At 50.7% G+C, this 27754-nt stretch overlaps 1 protein-coding gene across 10 annotated transcripts in view; it reads right to left on the reverse strand.

Annotated features, from left to right (window-relative positions):
* The window catches only part of PPP6R3 (protein phosphatase 6 regulatory subunit 3), a 60854-nt gene extending 33729 nt beyond the window's left edge, over positions 1 to 27125 (reverse strand). For 8 of the 10 annotated variants that reach the window (XR_010990863.1, XR_010990864.1, XM_068166660.1 and 5 more), the window contains exons 1-4: positions 5784 to 6016; positions 3819 to 4005; positions 1166 to 1303; positions 139 to 204 (exon numbers count right to left, since the gene is read on the reverse strand). Coding sequence is in view for 8 of the 10 variants with exons in the window: in XM_068166660.1 (XP_068022761.1) it covers positions 139 to 204; positions 1166 to 1303; positions 3819 to 4005; positions 5784 to 6010 (618 nt within the window). In the remaining 2 variants the exon portion in view is untranslated. Of the gene's footprint in view, positions 1 to 138; positions 205 to 1165; positions 1304 to 3818; positions 4006 to 5783; positions 6017 to 26955; positions 27084 to 27106 lie in introns of those variants that run through there. The other 2 variants (XM_068166654.1, XM_068166655.1) reach the window with 2 other exon arrangements.
* Between the last annotated feature and the right edge of the window lie 629 nt (positions 27126 to 27754).

Here is a 27754-nt window from a genome sequence, read left to right on the forward strand (position 1 = left end):
CAAACAGCTCTTCAATGGAGAGCAGGGACATGCTGGGCTGCAGCCCTTCAGCTGGAGAGGAGCACACAGCCTCCTCCCAGTGACCACAGCAGCACACAGAACTTCAGCAGCTTGCTGAAGAGCCAGAGCAGTACTTACATCCTCATCTTGGGAGGGATGGACAATCTCCACCAGCCGCTGGATAATCCTCTCCTCGTTCAACCACTGCAAGAGAGTTGAGAGACCTCATCCAGGGGAAGCAACTCAGGGAACTCAACATCCAAAGCAGTTCTGTGACAACTGCCAGGAGCCACACTGTGGGGACTGCTAACCAGGACTAACTTCAGCAAAAAAGTGAAGTGATTGTTTCTGAGCAGCTGTAGAAGAGAGCCTCAGGTACAGCCTTCCAGTAGAGGCCTGTGGCAGCCTTAGGCTCTGCCTCTAAAACTTAGCGGCAGGTTTTGAGCAGAAAAGTAGAAAAATGCAAATTAATCACTATTGGGTGTGAAAAGGAAAACAAAAGATTATTCTACACAATTCCTTGGACAAAAAGTCTGGGATAAGAGCAGCTGTATCATAACTCTTCACATGTCACTTCCATTCCTTCTCTTTTCTCCGCTTCACCCGGAGAGCACAATGCTGCTGGCTGACCTTCAGATAAGAACTGACACTCCTGTCTCTCAACTCCCCTTCTTCCTCTGGTACAAGGGGGAGGGGGAGCTTTTGAGGGGGGCAGTGGAGAGGCTTCCCTGGGCTTCTGGACCTAGGGGGCTTCTGTGTTGTTTGCTGATTGTAAATCCCTGAATAATGCTGTAACTGCTGTGTGTTCTGCACACATTCAGTGCATCCCGTGGGACAGGGCAGCCCTTGCTTGCAAACACAGCTTCATTTGCTTCTAACTGAGCTGCTCTGGCTGAGCTAGCGCTGGGGAACCCTCAACCCACCACAACATCCTGATGCCAGAAAGGGTCAGCAAGGTCCAAAACTTTTTGGAAACTGCATCTGGCAATTGTAAGGTCAGTGCTGAAGAGCAGGTGAGGAGAGCTGCCACTCAGGCTCTAAGCTGTCCTCAGCAGTGCCATGGGCAGGCTCCAGGAGGGAAATCTGCAACCCGCCCCCCCCCAGGCTGGCCCTGGGGAAGCAGCAGCCTGCTCACATGCTTAGCCAACCCCCTCCAGACACTTACATTTAACACTTCTTGCCGGGGCTGGGGAGGTTCTATGCAAGTCAGTAGCCTGAGCAACAAGTCCATGATAGCAGAGGTCCCTATGTGCTTGATGATGAGGTCTACAAAGTCATGTTTCCTCTTTAAAAACTCCACAATCTAGAAGGAAAAGACAAGATTAGTGTGCTGAGCTGCACTGCACTCTGCAAAGCACACCAGACAGCTTCAATGTCTCTCTACCAAACACAGAGAATAAAGGAGACCTTCTGAAAGACTTAGCGAAGGCAGGATAACATAACACACAGTGCACAGCAAGAGAGCCACAGGACAGGCCCAGATCACATGCACTGTCATGGGCTTCCTCTCAAACCCAACTTGCTGACCCTAAACTACTCCTAACTCAATGCACAGCCAAACTTTCCTTGTTGCTATGAACTGCTCTCACCCCTGCTCAGTAAGCAAAGCTCCACACAGCAAAGCCTTGGCATAATACCAACACACAGAGAGCTTGGACAGTTAGACACTACAGTCACAGACTACATCTGTTCAGGTAGGAGTACCACTCACTGCAGCTGTCTGCAGTACTGGGCCATACCAGCAGAGTACAACAAGCACAAATCCAGGCTAGGTGAGGAGCAGCTCAAGAGCAGCCTGCAGGAGGCCTTGGGGCTGTCAGTTGGTGACAAACTCCCCAGGAGCCAGCAGTGGTCCCTGGCAGCCCAGAGCCAGCTGAGTGCTGAGCTGCAGCCAGAGCAGGGAGAGCAGCAGCACAGGGAGGGGATTCTGCCCCTCTGCTCTGCTCAGCCCCCACCTGCAGCACTGCCTCCAGCTCAGGGTCCCCAGCACAAGGAGGACCTGGAGCTGCTGGAGAGGCTCCAGAGGAGGCCACCAAGATGATCAGAGGCTGCAGAACCTCCCCTGTGGGGCCAGGCTGGGAGAGTTGGGGGCTGTGCAGCCTAGAGAAAACTTCAAGTAGTCCTCAGAGCAGCCCTCCAGTACCTGAAGAGGGCTAGAGGAGAGCTGGAGCTTTTGACAAGGGCTGGGAGTGCCAGGATGAGAGACAATGGCTTTGAGCTAGGAGAGGGGAAAACTGAGACAGGAGATGAGGAAGAAATTGTTGAGAGTGAGGCTGGGGAGACTCTGGCACAGGCTGCCCAGGGAGGCGGTGGCTGCCTCCTGCCTGGAGGGGTTCAGGGCCAGGCTGGATGAGGGCTTGAGGTGTAGGGACTGAAGCACCCTGGTGTAGTGGAAGGGGTCCCTGCCCATGGCAGGGGCATTGGAAGGTCCCTTCCAACCCATATTAACGCACACACTGAGCAAAAAGACCCCGGCAACGCCAGCTCTGGCGGGCCTGCCCCGCTCCCCCAGGGCACAGCCAGCTCCGGCGCGCCTCCCTCGCTCCCCCCCCCCGCACAGCCAGCTCCGGCGCGCCTCCCTCGCTCCCCCCCCCCACACAGCCAGCTCCGGCGCGCCTCCCTCGCTCCCCCCCCAGCACAGCCAGCTCCGGCGCGCCTGCCCCGCTCCCCCCGGCACCGCCAGCTCCGGCGCGCCTCCCTCGCTCCCCCCCCGGGCACAGCCAGCTCCGGCGCGCCTCCCTCGCTCCCCCCGGGTACAGCCAGCTCCGGCGCGCCTCCCTCGCTCCCTCCCGGGCACCGACAGCTCCGGCGCGCCTCCCTCGCTCCCCCCGGGCACCGACAGCTCCGGCGCGCCTCCCTCGCTCCCCCCCGGGCACAGCCAGCTCCGGCGCGCCTCCCTCGCTCCCCCGGGCACAGCCAGCTCCGGCGCGCCTCCCTCGCTTCCCCCGCCAGAGCCAGCTCCGGCGCGCCTCCCTCGCTCCCCCCCCGGGCACCGACAGCTCCGGCGCGCCTCCCTCGCTCCCCCCGGGCACCGACAGCTCCGGCGCGCCTCCCTCGCTCCCCCGGGCACCGACAGCTCCGGCGCGCCTCCCTCGCTCCCCCGGGTACAGCCAGCTCCGGCGCGCCTCCCTCGCTCCCCCCCCGGGCACCGACAGCTCCGGCGCGCCTCCCTCGCTCCCCCCGGGCACAGCCAGCTCCGGCGCGCCTCCCTCGCTCCCCCCGGGCACAGCCAGCTCCAGCGCGCCTCCCTCGCTTCCCCCGCCAGAGCCAGCTCCGGCGCGCCTCCCTCGCTCCCCCCCGGGCACCGACAGCTCCGGCGCGCCTCCCTCGCTCCCCCCCGGGCACAGCCAGCTCCGGCGCGCCTCCCTCGCTCCCCCGGGCACAGCCAGCTCCGGTGCGCCTCCCTCGCTCCCCCCAGCAATGCCAGCTCCGGCGCGCCTCCCTCGCTCCCCCCAGCAATGCCAGCTCCGGCGCGCCTCCCTCGCTCCCCCCCAGCAATGCCAGCTCCGGCGCGCCTCCCTCGCTCCCCCCCAGCAATGCCAGCTCCGGCGCGCCTCCCTCGCTCCCCCCCAGCAATGCCAGCTCCGGCGCGCCTCCCTCGCTCCCCCCAGCAATGCCAGCTCCGGCGCGCCTCCCTCGCTCCCCCCGGCAGCTTTTACTCCCATACACAGCATGGAAAACGCAGCCACCTTAGTGTCTTGTTGTATGGAAGCTGGGTGCCTTTTGTGACTCTGCTGCTGCTCCTCAAGTGTGAGCAGTACTGCTGAGTACTACAGCCTTATGAGAGCACTCAAGTGAGGGAGCATGCAACTATTTACCTGTTCCGGTTTTCTGCTTATAAGAATACTTAGCACCTTGCTGAAGAAACTGGCCAATAAAGGGTTGAGAGGAGATTCATTCAAAAGGAAGCTGTACAGTTTCATGAGTAAGGATTCTTCTTCTCCCAGCCTGTCATTGATCTGAGAGACATCTGATGTCAGCAGCTCACAGGAGATGTTTGGGTATCTGGGGAGAAAGAAAAACACAGCCATTGAAAAAACATCCCTCCCTCACACTTCAAAGCTGTCACACTCCCAGCTCTGACTTCACAACCTGCTAAGCCTTCTGATCAGCTTTTCAAGTAGGTTAAAGCATCAAACTCCTGCAAAGGAACAGAGCTGCACAGTCCGGCTGCGAGCTCTGCTCATCCATGCGAGAAATGCACTGCTCTGCTCTTCAGCAGCAGCAGGGCAGGCACTGGGCCAACATGGAGAGGAAAGGGCAAGCTTCTGATTTAACAGCTCTTGTGAAAGCCATCTGATCAAGGAATGATCTCTCATTCCAGAAGCCACCTCCTTTGAAGGTGAAAAGAGACAGAAGTTCAGCAGACTGACAGCACTGGCCTGATAGTGGGCAGGGAACAGTGGCTTTGCCCCTTTCTAACCCCACCAGGGATTGGTTTGGAGAGGTCAAAAGGAATAGCCTCAGGATAGGCACATAAATTAGGCAGAAACTAGTCTAAGCCTGCCAAAGACCTCCCAAACTAGCTAGTACTGCTTCATGGCACAGCCAGAAGCACAGTTCAGAACAGTCATTGAACTAAGAGGCCATCAAGAGCAGTAACTGGCTGCCAGTGACAGTACTGTCACCCACTCACACTGAGGCACTCTGACAGCATCAGCAGCTTGAGGTTTAAGTGGAAGATGCCTCAATTTCAAACTCCACTATCCTCCACAGGAGGTTTGACTTACCACAAATGGTGAAATGCAGCTTATTTCACATCATACATTTACGTCCTGCTTTCTGCACAGCCAACTCTAAAACAGGCCAAAGCAGAAGGGCTCTGCAACCATTTGCTAGGCTGACCATGGAGTCTGAACCTCTTCAGCAAGCCAGCTGAAGTCATGGCCATACTCAACTCCTACAGTTCCTAATCTGCAAAGGCAAACACCAGGCACTAGGTGTTAAGTCTGTGCTCTTCCCAGGAGTGGCACAGGCATTCCAATCAGCACTTTCAAAACATCTTCCCAGAGGTCAGTAAAGCCAAGCTCAGCATTTATCCACACTACCCAAGCAGGGATTCAGCCAACTATTCCCTTTAAAGAACAAAAAGTATGCAGAGCTGACATGAACTTTGCAGGTGTTTTAAAATAACTGCAAAGGTCAGATGAGAGTTCTGACATTTTTATTCCTTGTAAGCCCCCTCTGGACAGCAACTGCTTCTAGAGGCATTTGTCAATAAGGCTTCCACTGCCTCTTCCATCTCTTCTACGGGCACAGGCTGTGAGAGTTGAAGCTGCTCAGCCTGGAGAAGAGAAGGCTCCAGGGAGACCTCAGAGCAGCCTTGCAGTACCTCCAGTACGCTGCAGGAGGGCTGTGGAGGGACTTTGGACAAGGGCTGGCAGAGCCAGGATGCAGAACAATGGCTTTCAGCTGGGAGAGGGGAGATGAGGAAGAAATTCTAGGCAGTGAGGCTGGGGAGACTCTGGCACAGGCTGCCCAGGAAGGCTGTGGCTGCCTCCTGCCTGGAGGTGTCAAAAGCCAGGCTGGATGAAGCCTTGAGCAGCCCGTGCTGGTGGGAGGAGTCCCTGTCCATGGCAGGGGGTGGAACTGGATGAGCTTTAAGGTCCTTTCCAACCCAACCCATGCTGTGAGTCTGTGATTCAGAAGGATTAGAATGGTTCAGTTTATGATGCACTCTATGACACACCACAAGCAGAGATTCAAAACACGCTATAAACTGTGGTAAGTTACCCCTCCTTCTACCTTCCCAAGTCTCCCTCACCCCCAGGAGCTTTTCCTACTTATATCTGATCTTTTCATCCATGTCTTGCGGTGGCTCTTCGATGATAAAGGAAACCAAATCCTCCAAGCATTCTGACTTCAGCAGGAACTCGATCAGCTTGCGATTCTGAGCCTTGCACTCCTGCAGCACATCCTCCTCATCCATCAGCTCCTTCAGGGTCACATCTTCCCTCTCCAGAAGTGTATCTATGTGGGATGACGAATGGAGATCAAATTTCCAAAACATGCTGGTCTGCAGAAGGAGAACAAGCACAGAACACCAGGGTTACACATCCACTGCAGCAACACCTCAGAGCAGCACTTCACAGCTTCCAACCCCACAGGGACCTGCATGCACAGAAACCTTCTAGAACTGAAAGGCAGCAATAGTAGATGCTGATGATCAAAAGCTCCACAATCAGGTTTGATTAAAGAGGACTCCATAGGCCTTTGTGCACCTTTAGCAACAGGCAATATTCTAACACCCAAAGGAAAGGGTAGGCTCTGGGGGGTGCACATGAAAGGAACATGCTAACCTGCATTAGAAATAAAATGGCAACTTACTGAAGTTGCTCTTCCCAACTTCTGTTTTTCATCTACACACCAAGTCTGAGATTCAGAAAAAAGCTGCTCAGCGATTAGAAGAATTGGGAGAGGATAAAATGGGCACTGGAGGTGCACTGGAGTACCAGCCCTACTCTGGAAGATGACCATTGGTAATTAAAACAAATCATTATTTCTCCAGGAATAAAATTAACAACTTGCAGGTAGTGAACTAAGTCCTGGAGCTCATTTCCACTCAGGACCTATTCTCTCACTGGCCCTTCCTCCACAAACCTGACACAGGAGAAAGAGCAAGGGACAGTATGGTGCACACATGTGGCAGTGCAGGGGCCTCAACCACTGCTACACTGCGACAGGCCACAGCAGTAGTGTGTAAGGATGAGCAACTTCACCTGCCTTTATAAAATGCTTTGGCACATCCATGCTAAGTCTGCTGATCTAAGACACCTGGAATGTGTTGGCCTACAACACAGCAAATCAGTTCGGGCTCTCAGCTGTCACTAAGATCAATACAAGCATTTGCTCCTCCCTCCTTCTCTAACACAGGGCTTTTCCAGGACAGACATCACCTCTGGCACGGCATCAGCTGCTCTTATGTGAATGCTGAACTGCAGTGGATTGAAGAGATACTGGGTAACAGTAAGAGAAACTTTGCTTTCCTTACAAATGGGACCAGCATGCTTTTGAGCAGCTCTCATTCAAAAGGAAACACTCCTCCTGCTCCTTTAACTGCCAAGTGTGAAGGATTCATTCACTGAATTCCTGCTGTGAGGACACATCCTTACTGCAGAGCCTGTAGGTAAAGAGTGCTATTTAGAGAGAACTCTCCCTGAGCTGCAAGTTGTAACCAGAAACAATCTTAGAAGAATCTGACTATGCTTTTGTCAAACACTTACAAAAACACATCCAGTACTTGAGCAGTTTAGGAAACAGATGTCAAGCCCAAGGATCCAGCTCAACCCTTTGGACTGCCTTCATTAGCAAGACTTCCAGGGTTTGGCCCAGAGATCAGAAAGCCTGGGATGCCCACTGTGGAGAAGAGCTTTCACTTGCTATCACACACTGACCACTGCACACCACCTCACTTCTCTCAGAAGCTGTAACATCCATAACTGCTTCTAGATTACAGAGCCTCTGCTTAGGGGTATGGGAGTCAAAACCAATCAGAAGAAGGTGCAGGTAATTTCAGTTGCAGTATTAGTACTTAATCACTTGAGATCCCATCAAGGATTGTAAGTGGTTAAAAAAGACTTTTTCCCCCCAAAGTATTAGTGAATTTGCAAGCAGGGTTCTGAACACCTGATCTCACCAATGAGCTTAAATCAATCATAGCAAGTAATTAGAAACACCAGCTTGTGTGCATTCAGGCTACACACAGCCCTATTGTAAGCAAGTGAAACCAGTGCATTATCAAAGGCACAGGATGGTTTTTGTTTGAGGGTTGTTTTAAGCCCCTAGAAAGTAGATCAAATCCCTCCCCTTGCCCCAGTTAGTGGCAGTGGCATCTGTGCAAGCAGCCACTATCAACGCTCAGGGCAGAAGTGATTGCAGCTCATTTCAGCAGCTTTGATGCATTTCTCAGTTACTTAATTCAAGAGAAACTCGAGAAGGAAAGAGCAACAACAAAAAGAGGCATACTACTGCAAACATGGCACTGGGTTATTTCACAAGGGCTCTCCCGAGAAAGCTCTCTCAGGGGCTGCTCCCTTCAGCATCCCAGGGGCCGGCAGAGATTATTCCATCACTGTGCAACAGGAGCCCAGGTCCTTCGAAATAAGGAAAAATAAACAACATAAAGGTGCCAAACAGGAAGTCCAGGAACACCAACGAGAATTTTCTGAGCTGTGATCACTGGTGATAACCTAGATTCAGCCTTCCACAGCCCTGAATGGAAGCTTTAAACCCAAGAGCCATTGTTCTGCTCTGCCCCACTCCTAGACCCCAGCAGTTCTCAAATGTTGAATTAGCTTTATGATTTTTTTCCAGTTTCAATCCCAATCAACCCACTCAGAGTTGGGCCTTACATCCACAAATCAGCAATGCTGCTCCTGAAATGTTCCTGCCTGGATGGTGTGAGTCAGTCATGCTCCCAACGTTCAACTTCACCGCCCATAGGAGCAGAAGAGTTGCAACACTTGGACTCAATGCGAGATGCCAAAGAGTGCAAATTCAAGACATGCCCAGGATCACTTGTTGCAAGAAGCAAAATCACCCAGGATGATACTGGAAACTCCCAGCTGGGGAAAGAAAAATGGCTTTAAAGATGGTGGGGCTTCTGCAGATACATGACTGCCTTGTAACTTGAGTTTGCTTTCTGTAGCCTTTGACAGCTCCCAGCAAGCAATAGTGACAGACTCACACCAAAGGCACCGCTCCAACCTTGCACCAGCTTGCTGATGTGAAACTCAGGATGACTCAAGATCCTAAGGAACACCTAGCATGCAGAAACATTGCTTTGTTGTCTTGGTCAGTAGCAGCAGTTCCTCCTCTGAACAAATGCTCAAATAACACTGCACACAGTGAAGAGCTGAGTTGAACTTGCCAGGAGAGCAAGCAGGCCACCAAAAGGCAGAACGCCTGCCAGCTGCTCCGAGGCAGGGCAACTGGGAATTCTGACTTGGGTTTTCTGCTGAAAGGAAGAAATAAAGCATCAGAAGCGATCCTTTCAGACCAGTCAAAAACCAAAGCCTTCTGCCTGCTCCAGCTAAGCTACATGAGGTGCATTTTGTTCAGCAGTAACCAGTCTGTGGTTCTCTACAGAGGTCAAGTGCCCAACTGGCATCTCCACCAGAAAATGCTACTGCCAGTCACTCAGTAAGGGTCTCTGCAGCTTGGAGTCATCCTACCTGTCAAAATCCCTTCCTGAATACAGGCAGTCCCAGCCAGACAAGCATGGAGTTTAATTTGGGGCAGTATCTCCTACAGTGAAGCTTTCCCACAGCAAGCTGTTAGCTGCGAGCACGCCGGAGTCCCTGCCACACCCCACAGCCAGCTGCTCCTCTCAGCAGAGGCAGGCCTGGCAAGGAGCCACTCTGCTGGGTTTAGGCTATGCCTTTAAAAGTTTTACACACATCTTGAAGTAGTAGAATGTAAATAAATCACTACTGGGTGTAAGGAGGAAAGTGATGGTAGTTCTAAACAATCCCACTGGAGAGCTAATTGACTTAAGCTGGTCATGTGAACAATGATGCAGTGCATTGGATTCCACTGCAGATTGCAGTTTTGCTTCCACCTGAGCTGGTCTGGCAGTGCTGGGGAGGAAATTTCAACTCACCACACACTCCCAGCTAGGTACCCGATACACCTGAGTACTGACAGCTACCCAGACCACCATGGAAAGGAAACCCCAGAGGCACAGCTGAAAAAAGCAGAATCACCAGTCACCCAAACTGGAAGGGAAGGCACTCCAGTGGCTGCTCTTTCAACTGCCTGTTTCACTCAGCCAGGGCTCAAGCTGCCTGTCTTTTGCAAGCTGGGGCACAACTCCTCAGAGTATTAAAGATTCCAAGGGCCATCAACAGGGGAATCAAGCACTTATACATTCAGTCTTCAATCAAAGGCAGGCTGGAAATTGCAAGAAGAGGAAGACATCTGCATTCTGGCATGAAGATCTGAACCAAAACAGTTCATTTCCATACAGTTATAGTAATTTATAGCTGTTCTGTAACCAGCTCTGCCCAGTGCTGGCCCTGCCCAGCTCACTAAGACTTTCTGCAGCTCAGGGCAGCTTGGCACAGCCAGGGGCTGCTCCTAGCAGGCAGAAGGTGCTGGGGACAGTTCCTGCCAAGGGCTGGGCTGCAGAAAGCCTCTGCCTGAGACTTGCTCCTGGGCACACCAAGGGCACTGCCACAGCTTATGCCTCACCTTGGGGTGCAGGAAAGCAGTGGCAGCAGCTGTGTGTGGAGAGGAGCAGACAGGACAGGGGACCCTCAACTGCCCCCCATGGGATTGCAGCCCATGGAGGGCATCTTCAGCAGCAAGCTAAAGGATCCCTAGGGCCAAGCCTCTTCTTCCCAGGGCAGTGTCCCAGCAGGACTCTGTCCCTTATGATTCTGAATCCAGTTTCTGTCTGCCAAGTCAAGTCCTGGACTTGCCCAGTGCCTGTCCCCAGCAGCAGTGCCAATGGTGCTGTGACTGCCACCAGAGGCTGGGTTCCATGATGATTTGTGCCTCTGTCTCCATTTCATTGGACTGCTTCTTATTTCCATCCCAGCCTGTCAGGCTCACTCCCTTTCCCCCTTTTAAAGGAGAGGGGCTCATGAAGAGCACTTGTCAACATTTGTTGTGGCTGGCTCAGCCCTGAATCTTGGCAACTGCGATACCCAGCTATGCTTTAACTGAACTCCCTGCTTCTTCCACTGGATGAATGCAAGCACAAATCTCATACCACAAACACACATTGCTGCTTCTGCATTGAGAGTGCAGGGGGGGAAACAACAAATTGTCTTCTGTCCCATTAAAGTGGCAGTTTTTAAGTAGTATAACACTCTGCTGTCAGCTGTGCTTTGGCTTGGTTTCTGAACACTTCCACAGACCACACTTACCCCACAAGCCTGTTTGAGATTAATTTGGGTTTAAATGAAAGCAGTGAGGTTTGCTGTGTCAATAGCCAGGAAGGGTTACGGTCCCAAGCCCCTAGACTTCACTGCATTACTTGACATTACATCCAGCAATCACAACTTAGACTTAAAGAAACAATGAAAGTAGCCAGTCAGCAGAGTTTTCAGGGCAGTTTCTACATCTCTTTAACAAAACTATCACTTTCACACAGAACAAAATCTGATGTGAACAGAGTAAACTGCAGCAGTCTCTTCAGTGCCTGAAGAGTCTTCTGCCCTCGTGGAAATGAGCTTGAGAAACATTCCATTACTGACACTAACAATCAGACTTTATTAGAAGCTAGTGAAGTTTCAAAGCAGCTTTGTGGAGGAGAGCAGCAATAGAGGGTTTGAAATGGAAAGGAATTCAACAGAACTGAAGATACCAATGCTTTTGCCCCAGCAGTTCAATACATACTGCACCCCTACTTCCAGGGTCACTCCTCACGTTTCCAAAGGACACAGCAAGCTGGGGAAGGTGCTGAAAGGGAAACAAACCAACACACAGTTCCTGTGTGAGTGCTGGGAGACCTCACACAGACCAGCTGCACCTCCCCTTCCCACCCTCAGGATGTCTGGATGCTGTCCCTCTCAGCCACTGCCAAAGGGCACAGGGGAGCAATCCCCAAGAAAGGTCTCTCAGCTTCCCCAACCATCCTTTTCCCACAGGGCCTCTTGCAGTCTACAGCCTCCTTCAACTCCCATAACCACACCTGGCCACATGCGTTGATATCCTGGGGGCCTTCTGATGTCATGAGGTGGCAGTGCCTTTTGTTCTGGACCTTATAAGTACAGGGACCCAGGCAGCTGGCCCACAATTCACTGAGCTTCAAGTTACAGAAGCCGGGGTGCAGGGAGGCAGGGGAACACCATCAGCCACATGGCTGCAATGGCCATGGCTTCCTGGGGTGGATGGTATGGAGCCCTTGCAGGTGGCTCCATCCAAAGATCAAGAGAAAACAATAGATGTGGGTCCAGCTGCACTGCACTGTGCCAGTGCTCCACTTCATGGCACCATCAATGAAGCATCACAGGAGCATCTGGCCAGCACCTTACCATCAGCCCAGCCTCCACATCCAGCATCAGCTGAGAGGCCCTGCCTCCAACCCTGGCTATCCTGCAGGCTCACCCCCTGCATCTTGCAGCACGAGTATTTTGTTGACTCTCCTTATTTATGCACACCAGCTGCACCTCCATCTAGGTCAGGCCTATAAATATGTAATCTTTGTATCACATATATCCACCATATGCACAGACACACAGTCCCCATCGTGGCTGAATGCCCTAATAATCAATTACTTTGACATGCTGAAGTACACAAACGAGGCCAAAGTAGTTAATGTTTACTCAGAGACAACCAATCCCTCCAGCAGTACAAAAGTCAGATGAAATCTACAGCTTGCAATGAAGTTATGAGAGCAGTTTTATACCAGCAAGTGCATGCTTGTCAACTCCTGCACTATCTCAAACCACAAGTTAATAAGTGTTAATAAATATAGATCTTAACTGCCTGTAATAGCTACAAACAAGGCACTGCCCCAGTAGAAAAGATTGTTTTCTAGTAACTCCACCTCAACAGCCAAGATTTACACATTTAAAATGCTCACTGGTCACAGAATTCAGTTACATTCTTCATGTTCTGAATGGAAATGGAAATTAAAGGTCTGCATAGTGAGAAAAGCAGACCTGAAAAGCAAGCTGAACCATGCAGAGCCCCCCAGAAGACAATCTGACACCACAACTTCACTGCAGGCATCAGTATGACCGTGCTTGAGGATGCTAACCCATCGTGCTGATCATTCATACCTAATGTGCCAGTTCAACACATTTGCTTGGAAAGCCTTGCAAAGACTTGGAGGCTGGGCAGCAGATAGACCTCCTGACAAAACCAAAGCACTTTAAAACATGTTCCAGGTAAAACAAATAGAGTAACTACAACAGTGTGTCTGGATGACCCTTGATTCCCACCATAAGGATACACCAGGGCAGAAAGAGGAGACAGTGCAACAGCACCAGCACAGGCTGGAAAAAACCAAAACCCCACAGAGCTAGTAACAGCCAGCCAGAAAGTAGCCAGGAAAAGCTGCAAGGAAAGGGAAAGGGTGGCCACAAAGTCTGGACTGCAGGAGGAAGAGCAGCTTACAAGGTGGACCTTAGAACTACAGAAATCAGAGAATAAGCCTTTAGTGGCCATGAGGGACACAGAATGCTTAGAGGAATCCAAGAAACACTTCAAATTCAAGGTAAGGTTTTACAGCTGCAGAAGCTGAATGTACTGCTGTGGGTGAAGTTGAAGAGTTTCTTACCTGCTAAAACCAAAAGTTAACAAAAGAGAACACTTTGCATTCTCTCAGGCTCCTTGCCCATTACAGGGTGTCCTGGCAACAACAACAACAAGATCTTTCAATCTACAGTATTAGCAGATAAACAGGGCTGAATTAGATGAAGATTTCTTCCTACAATGACAAAACCCCATACTTTGTCATTTCCTATGGTTAACAGGCTCACTGCAATAGCTCAACACCTGCAGCAGCACCAGGCATTGCTTTGCAGGGAGTAAGACATGAGAACTCAAGAAGGAACAACTTGCTCGGGAGGAAAGAGTGTGTGTCCCACACAGCATCCTCCAAGAATAAGCTCCAAAGCACCACCTGAAAGACTTCATTTTTAAACCAATTTTAACTTACACATTCCCCTTTACTTTTGGCAGACAAAGGGAGAAACCTCATTGCCTCGTTGAGGTAAACCTGCCTGCACTTGGCTGGGGTCATGTTTGGCTCCAAAGTGGCTTTGCTTGTTCTATAAACTGTCAGCAATTTCATGTGCCCCAACAGCTTCAGATCCAAAACACCCCTCAGAGCTCTCAGTGCAGCCTTGTCTGTGCTCCTAACTATTCTTGTCATATTAGCACCTCATTTATGAAAAGCCTTCCCCAGAAATAAAGGCAGAAGCACTAAGAACAGCTGCTGTTGCAGCCTGAGTCTGTATAAACACAGCAGACACTTCCAATCTGAGACCTGTTTAACAGTCCACACAGAGAGGTAAACAGCAATCAGCTGTTTTAAGTCAGTCACCTGAAGCTGGTCATGAAGATAACCTCTGGTTTTGATAGTTTAACTCTTGAGAGTGACTTTGCTTTACCTTGAAAAAGTTTAACCAGATATGGACAGTGGGCTTCAGAGTGACTCCCACTGCCTGTGCTTTGGGCAACACCAACTTGACAACTTTGAATCCTTCACTATCAGCTCCCAGTGCCTAGCTTCAAGGGCACTCACAGTGAGGCCCAGGACTGCAACCCATCCAGTCTGACAGAAGCGCTACAGGACTCTAACCCAGCCATGCAGAGAAGCCCTGCACTGCCCCTCGCCGTGCAGCCTCCCTGCTGGCTGCCCAGCGCTGGGCATGCTTCGGCCAAGCCCTGTCTGACTGAAAAGCATGCTTTCAGAGGAGACAAAGGCAGTGGGTGAAGGGAAGGAGCTTTTCTTGCAAGCTGACAGGCTGAAACAGCTAAAAGGGTCTGTCAGTCACCAATGCCTTCATGGTGAGGGAACACAGCATTAGTGACAGGGCAACCAGGATTGTTGTTGCTTTCAGCTTTGCCCCAAATTATAGCACCTTAGGCCTGCTGCACAGCACAGCTCTCCTGAATCTGGTGAGAAATAAGAACAAGACATGCAAGGCTTCATTTGGAAAATGCAGTGTCACCTCACTGACTAGTAGAGGTTGGGAGAGATCTGTGGAGATGGAGTCCAACCCCTCTGCCAGAGCAGTCACCTAGGGCAGGTCATGCAGGGACACATCCAGGTGGGGCTGGAAAGTCTCCAGAGAAGGAGAATCCACAGCCTCTCTGAGCAGCCTGCTCCAGGCCTCCAGCAGCCTCACAACACAAAATTATTCCCTCATGTTGAGGTGGAACTTCCCGAGTTCCAGTCTGTATCCACTGCCCCTCAACCTATCACAGGGCACCAGTGTAAAGAGCCTGGCCCCTTCTTGACACCCACCCATAATGTGTTTGTAAACACTGAGCAGATCCCCTCTCAGCCTTCTCTTCTCCAGCCTAAACAGCCCCAGGTATTTCCTCATCAGACAGATGTTCCAGGGCCTTCATCACCCTCATTACTCTCTGCTGGAGTCTCTCCAGTATATCCCTGCACCTCTTGAAAGATGAGCCCAGAACTGGACACAGTACTCCAGATGTGGCCTCACTACACAGAGGTAAAGGGGGAGGAGAAATTCCATGAACCTGCTGACCACACTCCTCTAGATGCACCCCAAGGCACCACTGGCTTCTTGGCCACAAGGGCACATTGCTGTCCCATGGAGAACCTATGGTCCACAAGGATACTGAGGTCCTTCTCCTCAGAGCTGCTTTCCAGCAGGCCAATCCCTCCCCTGTCCTGCTGCAGGACTTGTTCCTCCTCAGGTGCAGGAGTCTACACTTGCCCTTGGTGAACTTCATGATGCTCTCTTTCCCAACTCTCCACCATGGCCAGGTCCCACTGGATGGCATCACAGCCTGAGGGGATGTCTGCAACTCCTCCCAGTCTGCTATCATCAGCAACCTGGCTGAGGGACCACTCTGTCCCCTCATCCAGTCAGTAAGATGATGTTGAACAAGCCTGGAGCCAGTCCTGACCCCTGGGCAACACCAGTAGCCACAGGCCTCCAACTGGACTCTGCACCACTGATCACAACCCTCTGAGCTCTCTTGATCAGCCACTTCTCAAGGCACCTCACTGGCCACTCTCCTGACCTGCACTTCCTGAGCTCACCTGGGAGGATGTTATGGGAGACCATGTCCAAAGTCCTGTTGAAGTCAAGGCAGACACCATCCACTGCTCCCCCTGCATCTCCCCATTCAGTCACCCCATCACAGAAGGCCATCACATTAGCCAAACATGATCCATGTGAATCCATGGTGGCTACTCCTGACAACCTTCTTTTCCTCCACATATTAGGGATAACCTCCATAAAGAGCTGCTCCATCACCTTTCCAGGGATGGAGGAGAGGCTCACTGGCCTGTAGTTTCCTGGGTCCTTCTTCTTGCCCTTTATGAAGACTGCAGTGACATTGGCTTTCCTCCAGTCCTCAGACACCTCCCTTGTTCTCCATGATCTTTCAAAAATGATGGGCAGTGGTACAGCAACACCACCAGCCAGGTCCTCAGCACCTGTAACACAGACCACCAGGGCCCACAGATTTGTGTGCACTCAGTCTGCCCAAGTACCTCTGACACAGTCATCACTGAGCAGTAAGAGCCTTCCTTCCTCCAGGCCTTCTCCCTTACTTCCAGGGTCTGCAATTCCTGGGGACTAAAGCACAGAAAGGCATTCAGTAACTTCACCTCCTCTGCATCCTTTGTCACCAGGGCTCCTACCTCATTCAGCAGTGGACCCACCTTTTCCCTGCTCTTCCTTTCACTACTGATGGATGGGAAGATTTAATTGCCAGAGGGCTTTGGCCTACCTTGCTGCACCCCTACATTCCCTGATGACCTCCCTACTGTCCTCCCAAGTGCCCTGTCCCCTTTTCCCACGTACTGTGAATGTCTGTCTTCCATACAAGTTTACCCAGCAGCTCCCTGCTTATCCATGCAGGTCTCCTGCCTTCTCTACCTGACTTTTTTAATTGAAGGAATGACCCTATCCTGAGTTCAGAGGGCATGGTGCTTGAATACTCACCAGCTCTCCTAGGCCTCCTACTTTCTAGAGTCCTAGCACACAGAATTCCTCCAAGTAGGTCTTTGAAGAGGACAAAGTCAGTCCTCCTGAAGTCCAGGGCTGCAATCATACTTACTGTCCTGCTTCTTCCTCACGGTAGACTGAACTCCACCACATCCTGATGGCTACACCCAAGGCTACCCCCAACCAGACCTTCTCTGTTCATTAGTACAAGTTCCAGCAGCATACCTCACGGACCTCTTAGCCACCAGTCCTACAACTGCCTCACCCATCTGACTACCTGCAAGTGCAAAGCAGTCCTGCAATCCCATTCTACTACTCTGGAAATGTAGAAGTCAGCAATGGTAACTGCTTCAAGCTCATCTTGGTGATTACACCTTGAAAGTTGAACACAAATCAAGTTTTGAGGTATAGAGACAGAAGGTGCAAGCAAGCTTACCTCAGCAGCTTTCAGGCAGTGCATTCAAATCTGGTAGCAGCTTGCCTTTGGTTTTTTTAAGGCAAAATCTTAGTCTTGCAAACAAGAGATCTCAGGGTTGTTCCCAGTTCAGAAGTAGAGGCCAGAAATCTCAAGGAGCCTGCCAGTGCTGTGCCTCATGTATAGCTCATCAGCTACAGCTGCTGCAAGAGTCAGAGTGGACTTTTGCATTAAGACAGCAACCTGAAAATGAAACCCAAAACTGTCTGTCACTTCTTGCTTGACCTTTCCCTTTCTCTTAAAGGTTCCTTGGGCCTGTTTGCAGCTAACCAGCACTTCCACTGCAGGTTACCAGCATTCTATTAGTTAAAGCCTGTGGGTAAGATCATCTTCCTGCTCCTCTTGATATTGACATTTACAGAAACACTGAAATCAGAGAGCCACACACTTTTACAATGCCAGGCAGGACTGTCCTTTGAATTAGGACATCCAGAACTCAGCCACTAAATATAAACCCCATGACCTCTGTGGCAGGATTCCCTACAAAGCCTGTCAGGACCAGCCAAGCCAGCCTGCACTCATACATTGGCTGGTGCTCCCCACACCAGGCAGGCTCACAAACATTTTCAAACAGAAAGTTGCAATCCCTAACACTCCCCACAGACTGTGCAGGGTCAATACCTTACATTTTTATTTTCCTCTGTAATGTAAGCAGGTTACAACAAATCTTTTGGTCTGGCTTACTCTTGGGGAAATATCACTGATTTGGCTTCACTCACCAAAAAGCTGAAGCCAAATCAATGGATTTTCATGCTTAGCAATACAACCCCTAGGACAGAATCAGCAGGGTTGGAAGAGACCTCAAAGCTCATCAAGTCCAAGCTGTCACCACAGACCTCATGACTGAACCATGGCACCAAGTGTCACATCCAATCCCCTCTGGAACACCTCCAGGGATGGGGACTCCACCACCTCCCTGGGCAGCACGTTCCAATGGCTAACAACTCTCTCAGTGAAGAACTTTCTCCTCACCTCCAGCCTAAACTTCCCCTGGCACAGCTTGAGACTGTGTCCTCTTGCTCTGGTGCTGGTTGCTTGAGAGAAGAGACCAACGCCCTCCTGGCTACAACCACCCTTCAGGTAGACAAAAGTGGAAAAGCTACTTCTGTGTCAAGCAAGAGAGACAAAATACAGCTGCAGCACCTAAGGAGAAGGGAAGGGACCACACTTGCGTATCTGCATTTAGACAAATGCTTTACTGCCACCTGGAATCTCACCCAGTTTAGTGCCTAAGCTGGGGCCTTAGCTGAGTCTTTAACCAAGGAACACCGCTGTCCCCACCTGCACAGAGCATACTGCACACATTCAGGAAAAGAGCTGGAAAAGACAAATACCTTGGTACACTTGGAGTGTCAATTAAGGACTGGATGCTAACCAAAGAGTTGGGCTACCTTTTCAGTCAAAGATTACGTGCTAATCTTCATTATCAGATTACATGTACTCCATGAGCATTTTGCCACAATATTCTAATGTGAAGTGCTGGAAAGCCCCTTGTCCCACCTTAAACAAGGAGCACTCAGCACCACAGAGAGAAACTGCAGACTCAGGCATGAGCTTTACACTTCCAAGAGATTCAGCTTACAAAACTAAAAGAAAACATTGCTTTGAAGGAGAAGATTCCACCAAGTCTCAGCTACACAACTCCAAACAAGAACTATGATTGTTACTTGGCATAGGCAAAAATAAGTTATAAAGAGAAATTAGAAGCCCTGCAAAATAACAGAAGCTCACTGAGAAGGTATTCTGCATCTAGGAGTTTTTGAAGTGGCTACTGAGGCAATGTCATCTTTCTTCCTCTTCCCTCCATGCCCCAAGCAATAGTACAGCATCACAGAATGTTAGGGGCTGGGAAGGGACCTCGAGAGATCATCCAGCACAAGTGCCCAGCCAAAGCAGGAAGTTGCAGCAAATCACTCCAGCCATCCAAGTTCTGCCATGCTGTGCTTCTTGCACACCATGCAGATTGCAGTTATACCACATTTTTCAGGCACAGACATTGCTGGCCCCTCCACTAAACTGGAGCATGCCTTCCCCATGGAACTCTTCTTTGGATAGGAAATACATTAACTAAAGTCAAATCCAGAGTGCCTAGCAGAGCAAGCCACCTTCAGCTGCAACACAGCCTACTTCAGAAAAAGCCTTAGTTTCATAGGGACACACCAAACCTCCTCTCTTTTCTCTGCAGTCTTCAAACTCATGTTTTTCAAGCTCTATTTCAATGCTTCTCTGGAGTGAGAGAGTATATTTGTTATGGTGTCCTTATCATAGGCAGAAGTGGCACACTACAAAGCAAGTCTACCTCAAAGATTCAGTAACACTTCTAGAACCAAAACTGTTTTCAAAGGGAGATTACTTTTGTATTCTAAATCTTCACAGCAAAGTGATCATCAGCAGTGCAACACCATAAGTGCACTAATACTTAGATGCAGACAGAGTTTAAGAGCACCATCCAAGCAAGATGCCATGGTTTAGGGATAAAATGGTAGTCTGGAATGACCATTATTTCAACTGCCTCTTTCTTCTCTCATTCCTTAATGCCCTTCAAGACAGCTACACAGTAATTCAACAAAGTATGTCTAGCATCCACTCTTTCCTACAAGCCCTTTCTCTAGCTACCAATACATTGTAGAATGGTTTGGCTTGCAAGGGACCTCCAAAGCTCATCCAGTCCAACCCCCTCTGCAGCCAGCACAAACATCCCCAACTAGAGCAGGCTGCCCAGAGCACTGTCCAGCCTCACCTGGAATATTCCCAGGAATGGGGCCTCAACCACCTCCCTGGGCAACCTGTTCCAGTGTTACACTAGCCTCATGGTGCAGAACTTGCTCCTCACATCCAAACTCAATCTGCTCTGCTCTAGTTTGAAGCCATTGCCCCAGGTCTGTGACTGCAGGCCTTTGCTAACAGTCTCTCTCCATCCTCCTTGTATGCTCCCTTCAGGTACTATTAGGTCTCCCCAGAGTCTCCTCTTTTCCAGGCTCAACACTGGATCTGCTGTCTTGTCAACAGTCTTCCCTCACTGCAAGAGGTCTCAACTCTCACCAAGAAGTGTTACTAGCTAGGAAGCAATGAAATAATGTTAGAATTAAACCAAATGCAACACAAATAGCTACCCAAACATCCACTGACACTGCCTTATACCTACTCAGAGATTTGTTAACCAAAGCAAGCCAGCTCAGAAGTTCAAATGGTCCCCTATTAGCAACAGCATTACAAGACACAGCCCTACAAAGCAATACCCTGTTGAACAGAGAGTTAGAAGTCAAGTTACTTTAAAACCCAAATTTCAGTATTCCATCCTATTCAGTAACACTGGGGCTTCCAAAAACCTTTTTTCACAGTCTTATTACTAAGTTCAACTAAGTCAAGTCAGCAGTGCAGAAAGTGGCACAGAAACTAACTTGGTCTGAAGCACTTGAAAGTCTAGAAGCAAAACTTTACAGCTGGCCTAGCTGCAATTAAAGGAACCCAAAAGCCAAACAACTTCCCACCTTTCCCTTTCCAACTTTCTGTTATTTTCAACTACCAGTTTGCTTTTAGCTTTGAGAGGGACAGATTCATTGAGTGGTGCTTAGAGCTTTCCCTACAGGAACAAAAAAATTGAGATTTTTTTCCCCCCTTCTGGCAATTCAATAGCAAAACACATTTACCATTTTCATTTGCATTCTGCTGCTCAGTAGTTCTACTACATACCCTCACCTCCCCAGAGAAGGCCTTAAACCTTCACACTCATCTTCACTTTCTATGAATTAAAAGCTATAGGCATTGACATGTCTAACCCCTCCCTGTCATGAGGATGAGATCAGTCCTGTAGTTACAAGTTTTCTATTCTATCTATTAATAATTCCATTATTGGCTGCACAGGGGGCCATAACTTCCACACAGGTGTGGAAAAGAGCAGTCCTTGTGCACTGCAGACCTCAGCCTTACAGCTAGCATTGTTCCAAGGAGAGCAAGCAAATCTTCAGACCTCCCCAGTCTGGAGAAGGGGGAGATTGGACCAGTATATATCAGGACAAATCTGCCTGTACATCCATCACAGAAGTCATGGCTTTCTGCTACATCCTAAAAGGAAGCCAGTTTCCTAGATAGAGAGAGCAGACACCCCAGGCCTTTCCCACATTACAAAAACCTATGAGGTTTTCCAACTCCCAAGCCTTTTCCACAGACAGCCATACATGGAAGAGATTCACATTTGTATTTTGTTCTTTGGACTACCTTTGATATCCCATGGCTACAATTCCAGTCTGGCAACTAAACTCCTATTCAGCAACAGGCAAGTTAAGGATTGAATTGGATTTATAAACTGCACTTCTGAAGTAAGGCAAGCTGGGTGGGGCTGGTCCTTTTTCCCTTCAACCTTTCACAATAAACAAATACTACTTAAGTCCAGCAGAAGAGCAGACTGGGACAGAGAGCCATAGCAAAAATAAAGCATGTGCCCATCTATGACTGAGATCATATCAACAACTGCAGTTGGCACAACTACTAAATTCTCCTAAACAGAAGCAATCAAACACTCATAAACCAAACCAAAACCCCACAGCACAGTAAAGGTAGAGCGCTGGACAAAGCTTCCATCACCTGGCAGCAAAGTAAATCCTTTTTAAATGAAGAAGACATCCCACGACTCCAGAGGAGCAGCAGGAAGGCCTCAGTAAGGCCAAAAGGAACTGTAAAGTTTTACAAGTACCTAACAGTTCAAACTAAGCACTGAAGGCCATCATCAACTCACAGCATGACAGGAGCTCTCTTCTTACAACCTGCAGAGCTTGACAAGTAGTGCAGCAGGTCTCCCACCACCATTCACCAACTACTGGATTTTTACCTGCACTGCTTTGAAATCTTCCACTTCCCTTCTCTGAAGCACCACTTGTTAAAACCGAATCCTTTGATCGATGCTTGGCTGTCACAGCCCAAAGCAATACCCACGGCTTCATTAACAGTCCAGTCAAACTTCTGGCCATTCACAGGCAGGCAAACGCCAAAACACTGCACTTGCTTTTGATTTATCAATTCAGACACCACTGCAAGTGAGAGCTGAGCATCACCCAGCTGAGGGCTGGAGTCTTATGCTCACAACATACATTTACAGAGAGCCTCTTCCTTTCTACTAGTAGCTTAGGAAATAATGAGTTCCACTCCAAAAACCTCTAGCAGGGGTTAAATTCAAAGACAATAGAATCTTACTTCATATATCCAGATCCAGTTAGAAATTCTGCCTAGGGACACTGAAGGTGGGGACTGTGCCACTGCTTCGGAGGAAGAAAGTAGGCCAACAGTTCACTTGATTCCCAGTGACAAGAAGAATGCTTTCAGTACTGGAACTGCTTGCTACTTTCTAGGAGGTACTGGATAAACTCAGAAACTAGTCACTAGCTTTTCTTAAACTAAATAAGTAAGGGAGTTTCCACTGTCAATCCAACCAGGTGCTGTTACCAAACTGGAAATCATGTGGCCTTTCACAAGGCTCACTCAGGACCTGCCTGATCAGAAAAAAAATGGCTTTGGAGTTTTCCTCACATTTAAAAGGCTTGTTTGGCACAACTGACAGGAGCTGGCCTATGGTCTGACAGTGCTCATGTCTCAGAAGACCCAGAGAGCACAGGAAGGAGACCACTAGGCCACGTACAACCCAACGCTGTATAAGCGCTTGGAATCACTTCATTTGAAGGGAAGCAGGAACCTACCCAAAACATCCTCCAAGTAAACTAACCAGCCGTCAAATCTCACTGTGGGGCAGTTCCTGCTTGTGTGTGCATACATTTCTTAAGCAGTTCTGCCTCCCTTCACATCATCAACCAAATCCTCACTCCCAGCTTCTCAGATGCTGCTCTTACCCATGTTGCCAACATGCCTAAGACTCCGGAGCGGTGACACGTATCAGCTTTGCAGCACAGTGGCACTGAGGTCCTTTTCTACTGCTGGCCCACAACAGTGGTGAGGGGTTTGGAACACAAGCCCTATGAGGAGAGGCTGAGGGAGCTGGGGTTGCTCAGCCTGGAGAAGAGGAGACTCAGGGGTGACCTTATCACTCTCTACAACTGCCTGAAGGGAGGTTGTAGACAGGCTGATGATGGTCTCTTCTCCCAGGCACCCAGTACCAGAACAAGAGGACACAGTCTCAGGCTGCGCCAGGGGAGGTTCAGGTTGGATGTTAGGAAGAAGTTCTATACAGAAAGAGTGATTGCCCATTGGAATGGGTTGCCCGGGGAGGTGGTGGAGTCGCCGTCATTGAAGGTGTTCAGAAGGAGACTTGATGGGGTGCTTGGTGCCATTGGTTAGCTGTTTGGGTGGGTTGGATTGGTTGATGGGTTGGACATGATGATCTTGCAGGTCTCTTCCAACCTGGTTTGGTTTATTTTAATAAAGGTTTATTCTAATAAAGGTTTATTCACTGCACAGATTCTGTCACTGAGCACTCCAGGTTTATACGTCCCAAGGAAGAAGAGCAGATACATCCATTCAACAGGATGATGGGATGACCACACAAGAGTAGCAGCAATAAGAAAGCAGAGTCAGAGTTAGCTGGGAGCTTTTCCAGCCAATCCAAACCACACGCTCTGAAAGAGCTCCCTGGCACTTTATGGAAGTTATTCAGTAGAGGTCATGAGGAGTCCTCTACTTTACAGCAACAGATTTCCCCCCACCCCAATACTGTGCGAGAAACTATGCCATAAACAAGTAAACTGTTAACAGCTTGTACCAAATGCCTTCCCAATCTTATCAATCAGTCTATCCTATTTCCTGAGAAGGGTCCCAAGCTACCAATACAACTGCATGTACTGTCCAAAGGCAGAAAAACATTCTCCTTCAGTTGCTTAGCTGCATATGGTTTCTAAAACAGATGCTGGCACCCTGATACACCAACAATTCAGCATGCTATGCAGAGTCTGATGTTATGCTCGCATTCCCTATGAATTTTTGGATATCTTTCAGGCTTGTCTCCCACTTCAAAACCACCCGGATCAAATGTGATCACTAAAGAGTTTTTCAAGTTCTTTGCTCCCTTCCTTCAGCCTGACAGAAGGAGACAAGATACTTCTCATTCATCCCTACTTGGTCTATTGCAGAAAGCTTTGCCAAAACCAAGGGCTCCATACCTGGCTTTTAGGACAACCCAGCTAGACACCTGGTGCTCTAGAGTCTGGATGTGGTGTCTGCTTTGAACTAACACACTGCTCCTAAACGGAGGGAGCTAAATCTAGGCAGCAGACAACAGGCTTAAGGCATCCTACCTCCCTACAGAAGCCCATCACTATGCCCACACTCAATGCCTCTTGCACACAAGCAGACAAGCCATGGCTTCCACCTTAACCTTCAAAGGTCATAAATCAACCCAGTCATACGAGCAGTGGATACATCAGACGGCCACCTACGCAGGCACCGTGCAGTAGGCTGCAAGGCTGAAGGCAGAAAATATCTTATTGCAGTAGACTGATACAAAGTAAAGAATTCAAAGTGCTTTAAGCACTCGGATGAAGGAGGATGGCAACAGAGAGGAAGAGTGGACCCATGAGTCCTTCAAAGCATTTCTCTTCTGTTTGAGTCCCAGGGGTTGGGGGTTAGCCAGTTCTCCAGGGTTTCACAGTAAGTGCATTTAGAGCTTAAGCTGAGGAGAGAGGCAAAGCTGTTGAGCCGTAACAGTAGCAGCTCACTCTGTAACCATCTGTTAATACTAAACCCACATCTATAATTTTCTGCTTTAACACTGCTAATTCAGATCCTGCTCTATTAATTCACTTGACTTTCACCCTCAGAACATCATCTGACTCTCTGCCTGGCGTACAGGCCAAACATCCCCTCTGTCCGCTGCGAGGGAGAGGGGCTCGCAAGCAAACTTTGCACTGTCACACTTCAGCCAGGAACAGAAGTGGGCTGAACAGTTTGCAGGAAAGCAGTGGATGAGATAAAATACTTAGTATCTTTACTTCCATAAGGGAACAGTAATGGCTAATGGGTTACAGAAGAACCCAAAGATATCAGTCACATGGGTTTCCATCTAAAACTAACTTGTTTGCAAAGAAGCTGTAAGGCACTACTGTCAGAGAGGCCCCAGCAGGTCCTCCAGCCAAATCAAAGCATTGTACTGGAGATAAATTCCTGTATCAACTCTAAGTGCAGGACTCCATACTGTGTAACACATTCTGCTTCTCACACAGAAAGGAACTAGGGATCAGCTACCTTCAAGCAGGTTCCCGGGACGGAGGGAACAAACCCCTAAGTTCTTCAAACAAGTACTGAGGACTACAAACTGTCAAGAAACTACATTTGTGAGAACTCTCGCTAGCAAGTCACATATTGAAAGCTAATTCTCTATGTGTTTGTGTACAATAAGGACTCTTTCAAGCTCCAGTCAGTCCCTGCCTCACTACTGACAAAGATAACTAACACAGAATCAGAGAGTGCACTGAGAGCAGACATCGCAGCTCCAGGAGCTGCACTCATCCGGAGCGCTCACACAGGCAGATTCCCATCCTTCATCATTCCAGAAAGAAAAAGCCCCACACTTGAGCTTGTGCAGCTCACAAACTACTTTGTATGCACCACCTGGGAATTTTAGACCAGCTTAATATTCGTCAATTCCAAACAAAACACCCCAAACAAACCCCCCCACCCCCCCCAAACCACAGCCCACCAACGCCAAACACACATTCCACCGTTAGAACACGCTTTGACTCCTTCCACTGGAGATTTCAGACATAAGTAATATCACTAGCAGTAACAGACCTCTCCCCTGGTCAACATCTCACAAGGCACACTGCCTAAAGCTGTCCCCCCACAAGTTTTGGGTAGCCTCCCACTCGCACACCTATTCAAAGTGTTTTACTGCACTAAATTAAACAGCATCCTGAGAGAGATGAACTTTAGCCTTTATGTCATACAAGGCTTGAAAACTAATTCTCCCTTCCAGAAGTTCCTAGCAACTAAAGCCAAACTACCTGCCACATGCATTTCAGAGCAGCTAAAGCTTACCCAAACGCCGCTCTGCTCCTAAAAGGATTGCTCGTGAAAGAACCTGCCTCATTGAAAACAAAACCAACCGACCGAAAAGCCCACAAACAACGGCGGCAGAAAGGCACTGTCCCTACAGGAACACTGAGGAGCAGACTTTGGAAGAGCCAAGCGAACGCAGCATCGATCCAGCAAGGCTCCTCTGCCGAGAGCAGAGCAAGACTTGTGTGACCGAGAGAGAGCAGCGAAGCCAGAGGAAAGTTCTGCGAGTTACAGCAACAACACCAGAGACTGCTAGGGAAGGGAGCAGCGAAAACTGCTGCCCCCCTTCCGACAAAACATTTCACCCGCTTTAGAGCTCCTGCGGCGCACCGAGGAGCCCCGCACCGCCCCCCGCCGCGCCACGACCTGCTCCGCGCCCCACCAGGCCGCCAGCACTCCGCGCCCGAAAGCTGCCGCGGAACGGCCACGGCGCCTCCGCCCCTCCACGGCTCCCGGCCGGCTCCCGGCCCGGCACGAAGCGCCCCAAACATCAAGAACAAATCTGGAGGCAGCTGCGAGGACCCAGCATCACGGCGGCGGAAAGAAAGAGGCAACAGGCGGGCAAAGGCTCCCTCCAGCACGGCCCGGGCCTGTCTCGCCGCGCCCAGGCCCGCGGCACCCCGGGGCCGCGCCGTGGCCTACCGCGCCTGGCCCGGGCGGCCCGCGCTCCGTGCCGCACGTGCGAGCGGCACCGCACACGACAGTCCCCGGCAGCGCTCCCCGGACCCCAGCCCCGCGGCACCCAAGAAGCGTCTAGAGCCCCCCGCGCGAAGGGAAGTGGGCGCCAGGCCTGCTCCGCCGACGGGAGCCGCCACCAAAGCGCTGGCCCGCTCGAAGCGGCGGCAGGGAGGGCTCACTTCTATTCGCCCGTACCTCGGGAAGCGCGCAGCCCCGCCACAGGCCCTGGGCTGCCTCGGCTCAGGCAGGAAAGGCACCGCTCGCCACCATCACCGACGCTTCAAGATGGCGGACATATCAGATCCTGCGAGCCCTCCTCTCCCCCCGCCCCGCCTGCCAATCATACCATCCCGGCACCGCCCTCCTCCTTGGCTCGCGCCTTTCTATTGGGTGCTGTGCGGAGCTCGGCCTCTCATTGGCAGTCTGGCGAGTGTCAGTCACTCGACAAAGCGACTGCAACAGGGTGGCATGGGGATGGGGGCGGGCTCTCGGCTTTCTGCTGGCTAGTCAGCGCATGGGGCGGGCACATCTTGCTTCCCACCTTCCCGACTTAGCAACAAGGGAACGTCCCCTTGACAGGCGTTTCCCTCGCCCAATGGGAAGGCCAGGTTTCTTTTAAAAATAAATCCTTTCCGCCCAATCCGGAGCCCGCGCTCGGGCCCGGCGGGAGGCCGCGGCGTGAGGAGGAGGGGCGGGGCGGGAAGGGGAGGGGCGCGGTGCGCCGCGGCGCGGTTCGCCGCGCCGCGCCGGTGGCCGCCGTCTGCCCGAGGCTTCACCCCTGCGCCGCGCCATTGGCCGGCGCGCGGAGCCACGCCCCGAGGGGCGCGGCGCGGGCGCAAACTGCCTGACAACAGGGCGTGGGCGGGCGGGCAGGCAGGCAGGCAGCCGCGCGCGGGCGCGGGGGCATCGTGCAGCGCGGGGCTGAGGCGCTCAGGCGCTCGCCCGGCGGGGGTGCGGTGCCCGTGCCTGTGCCCGTGCCCGGGCTCCCCCCAGC

The sequence above is a fragment of the Melanerpes formicivorus genome, unplaced genomic scaffold, assembly GCF_026170545.1.
Source record: "Melanerpes formicivorus ecotype bairdi unplaced genomic scaffold, bMelFor1.0.p_v2 SCAF_103, whole genome shotgun sequence".
NCBI classification, from domain to species: domain Eukaryota; kingdom Metazoa; phylum Chordata; class Aves; order Piciformes; family Picidae; genus Melanerpes; species Melanerpes formicivorus.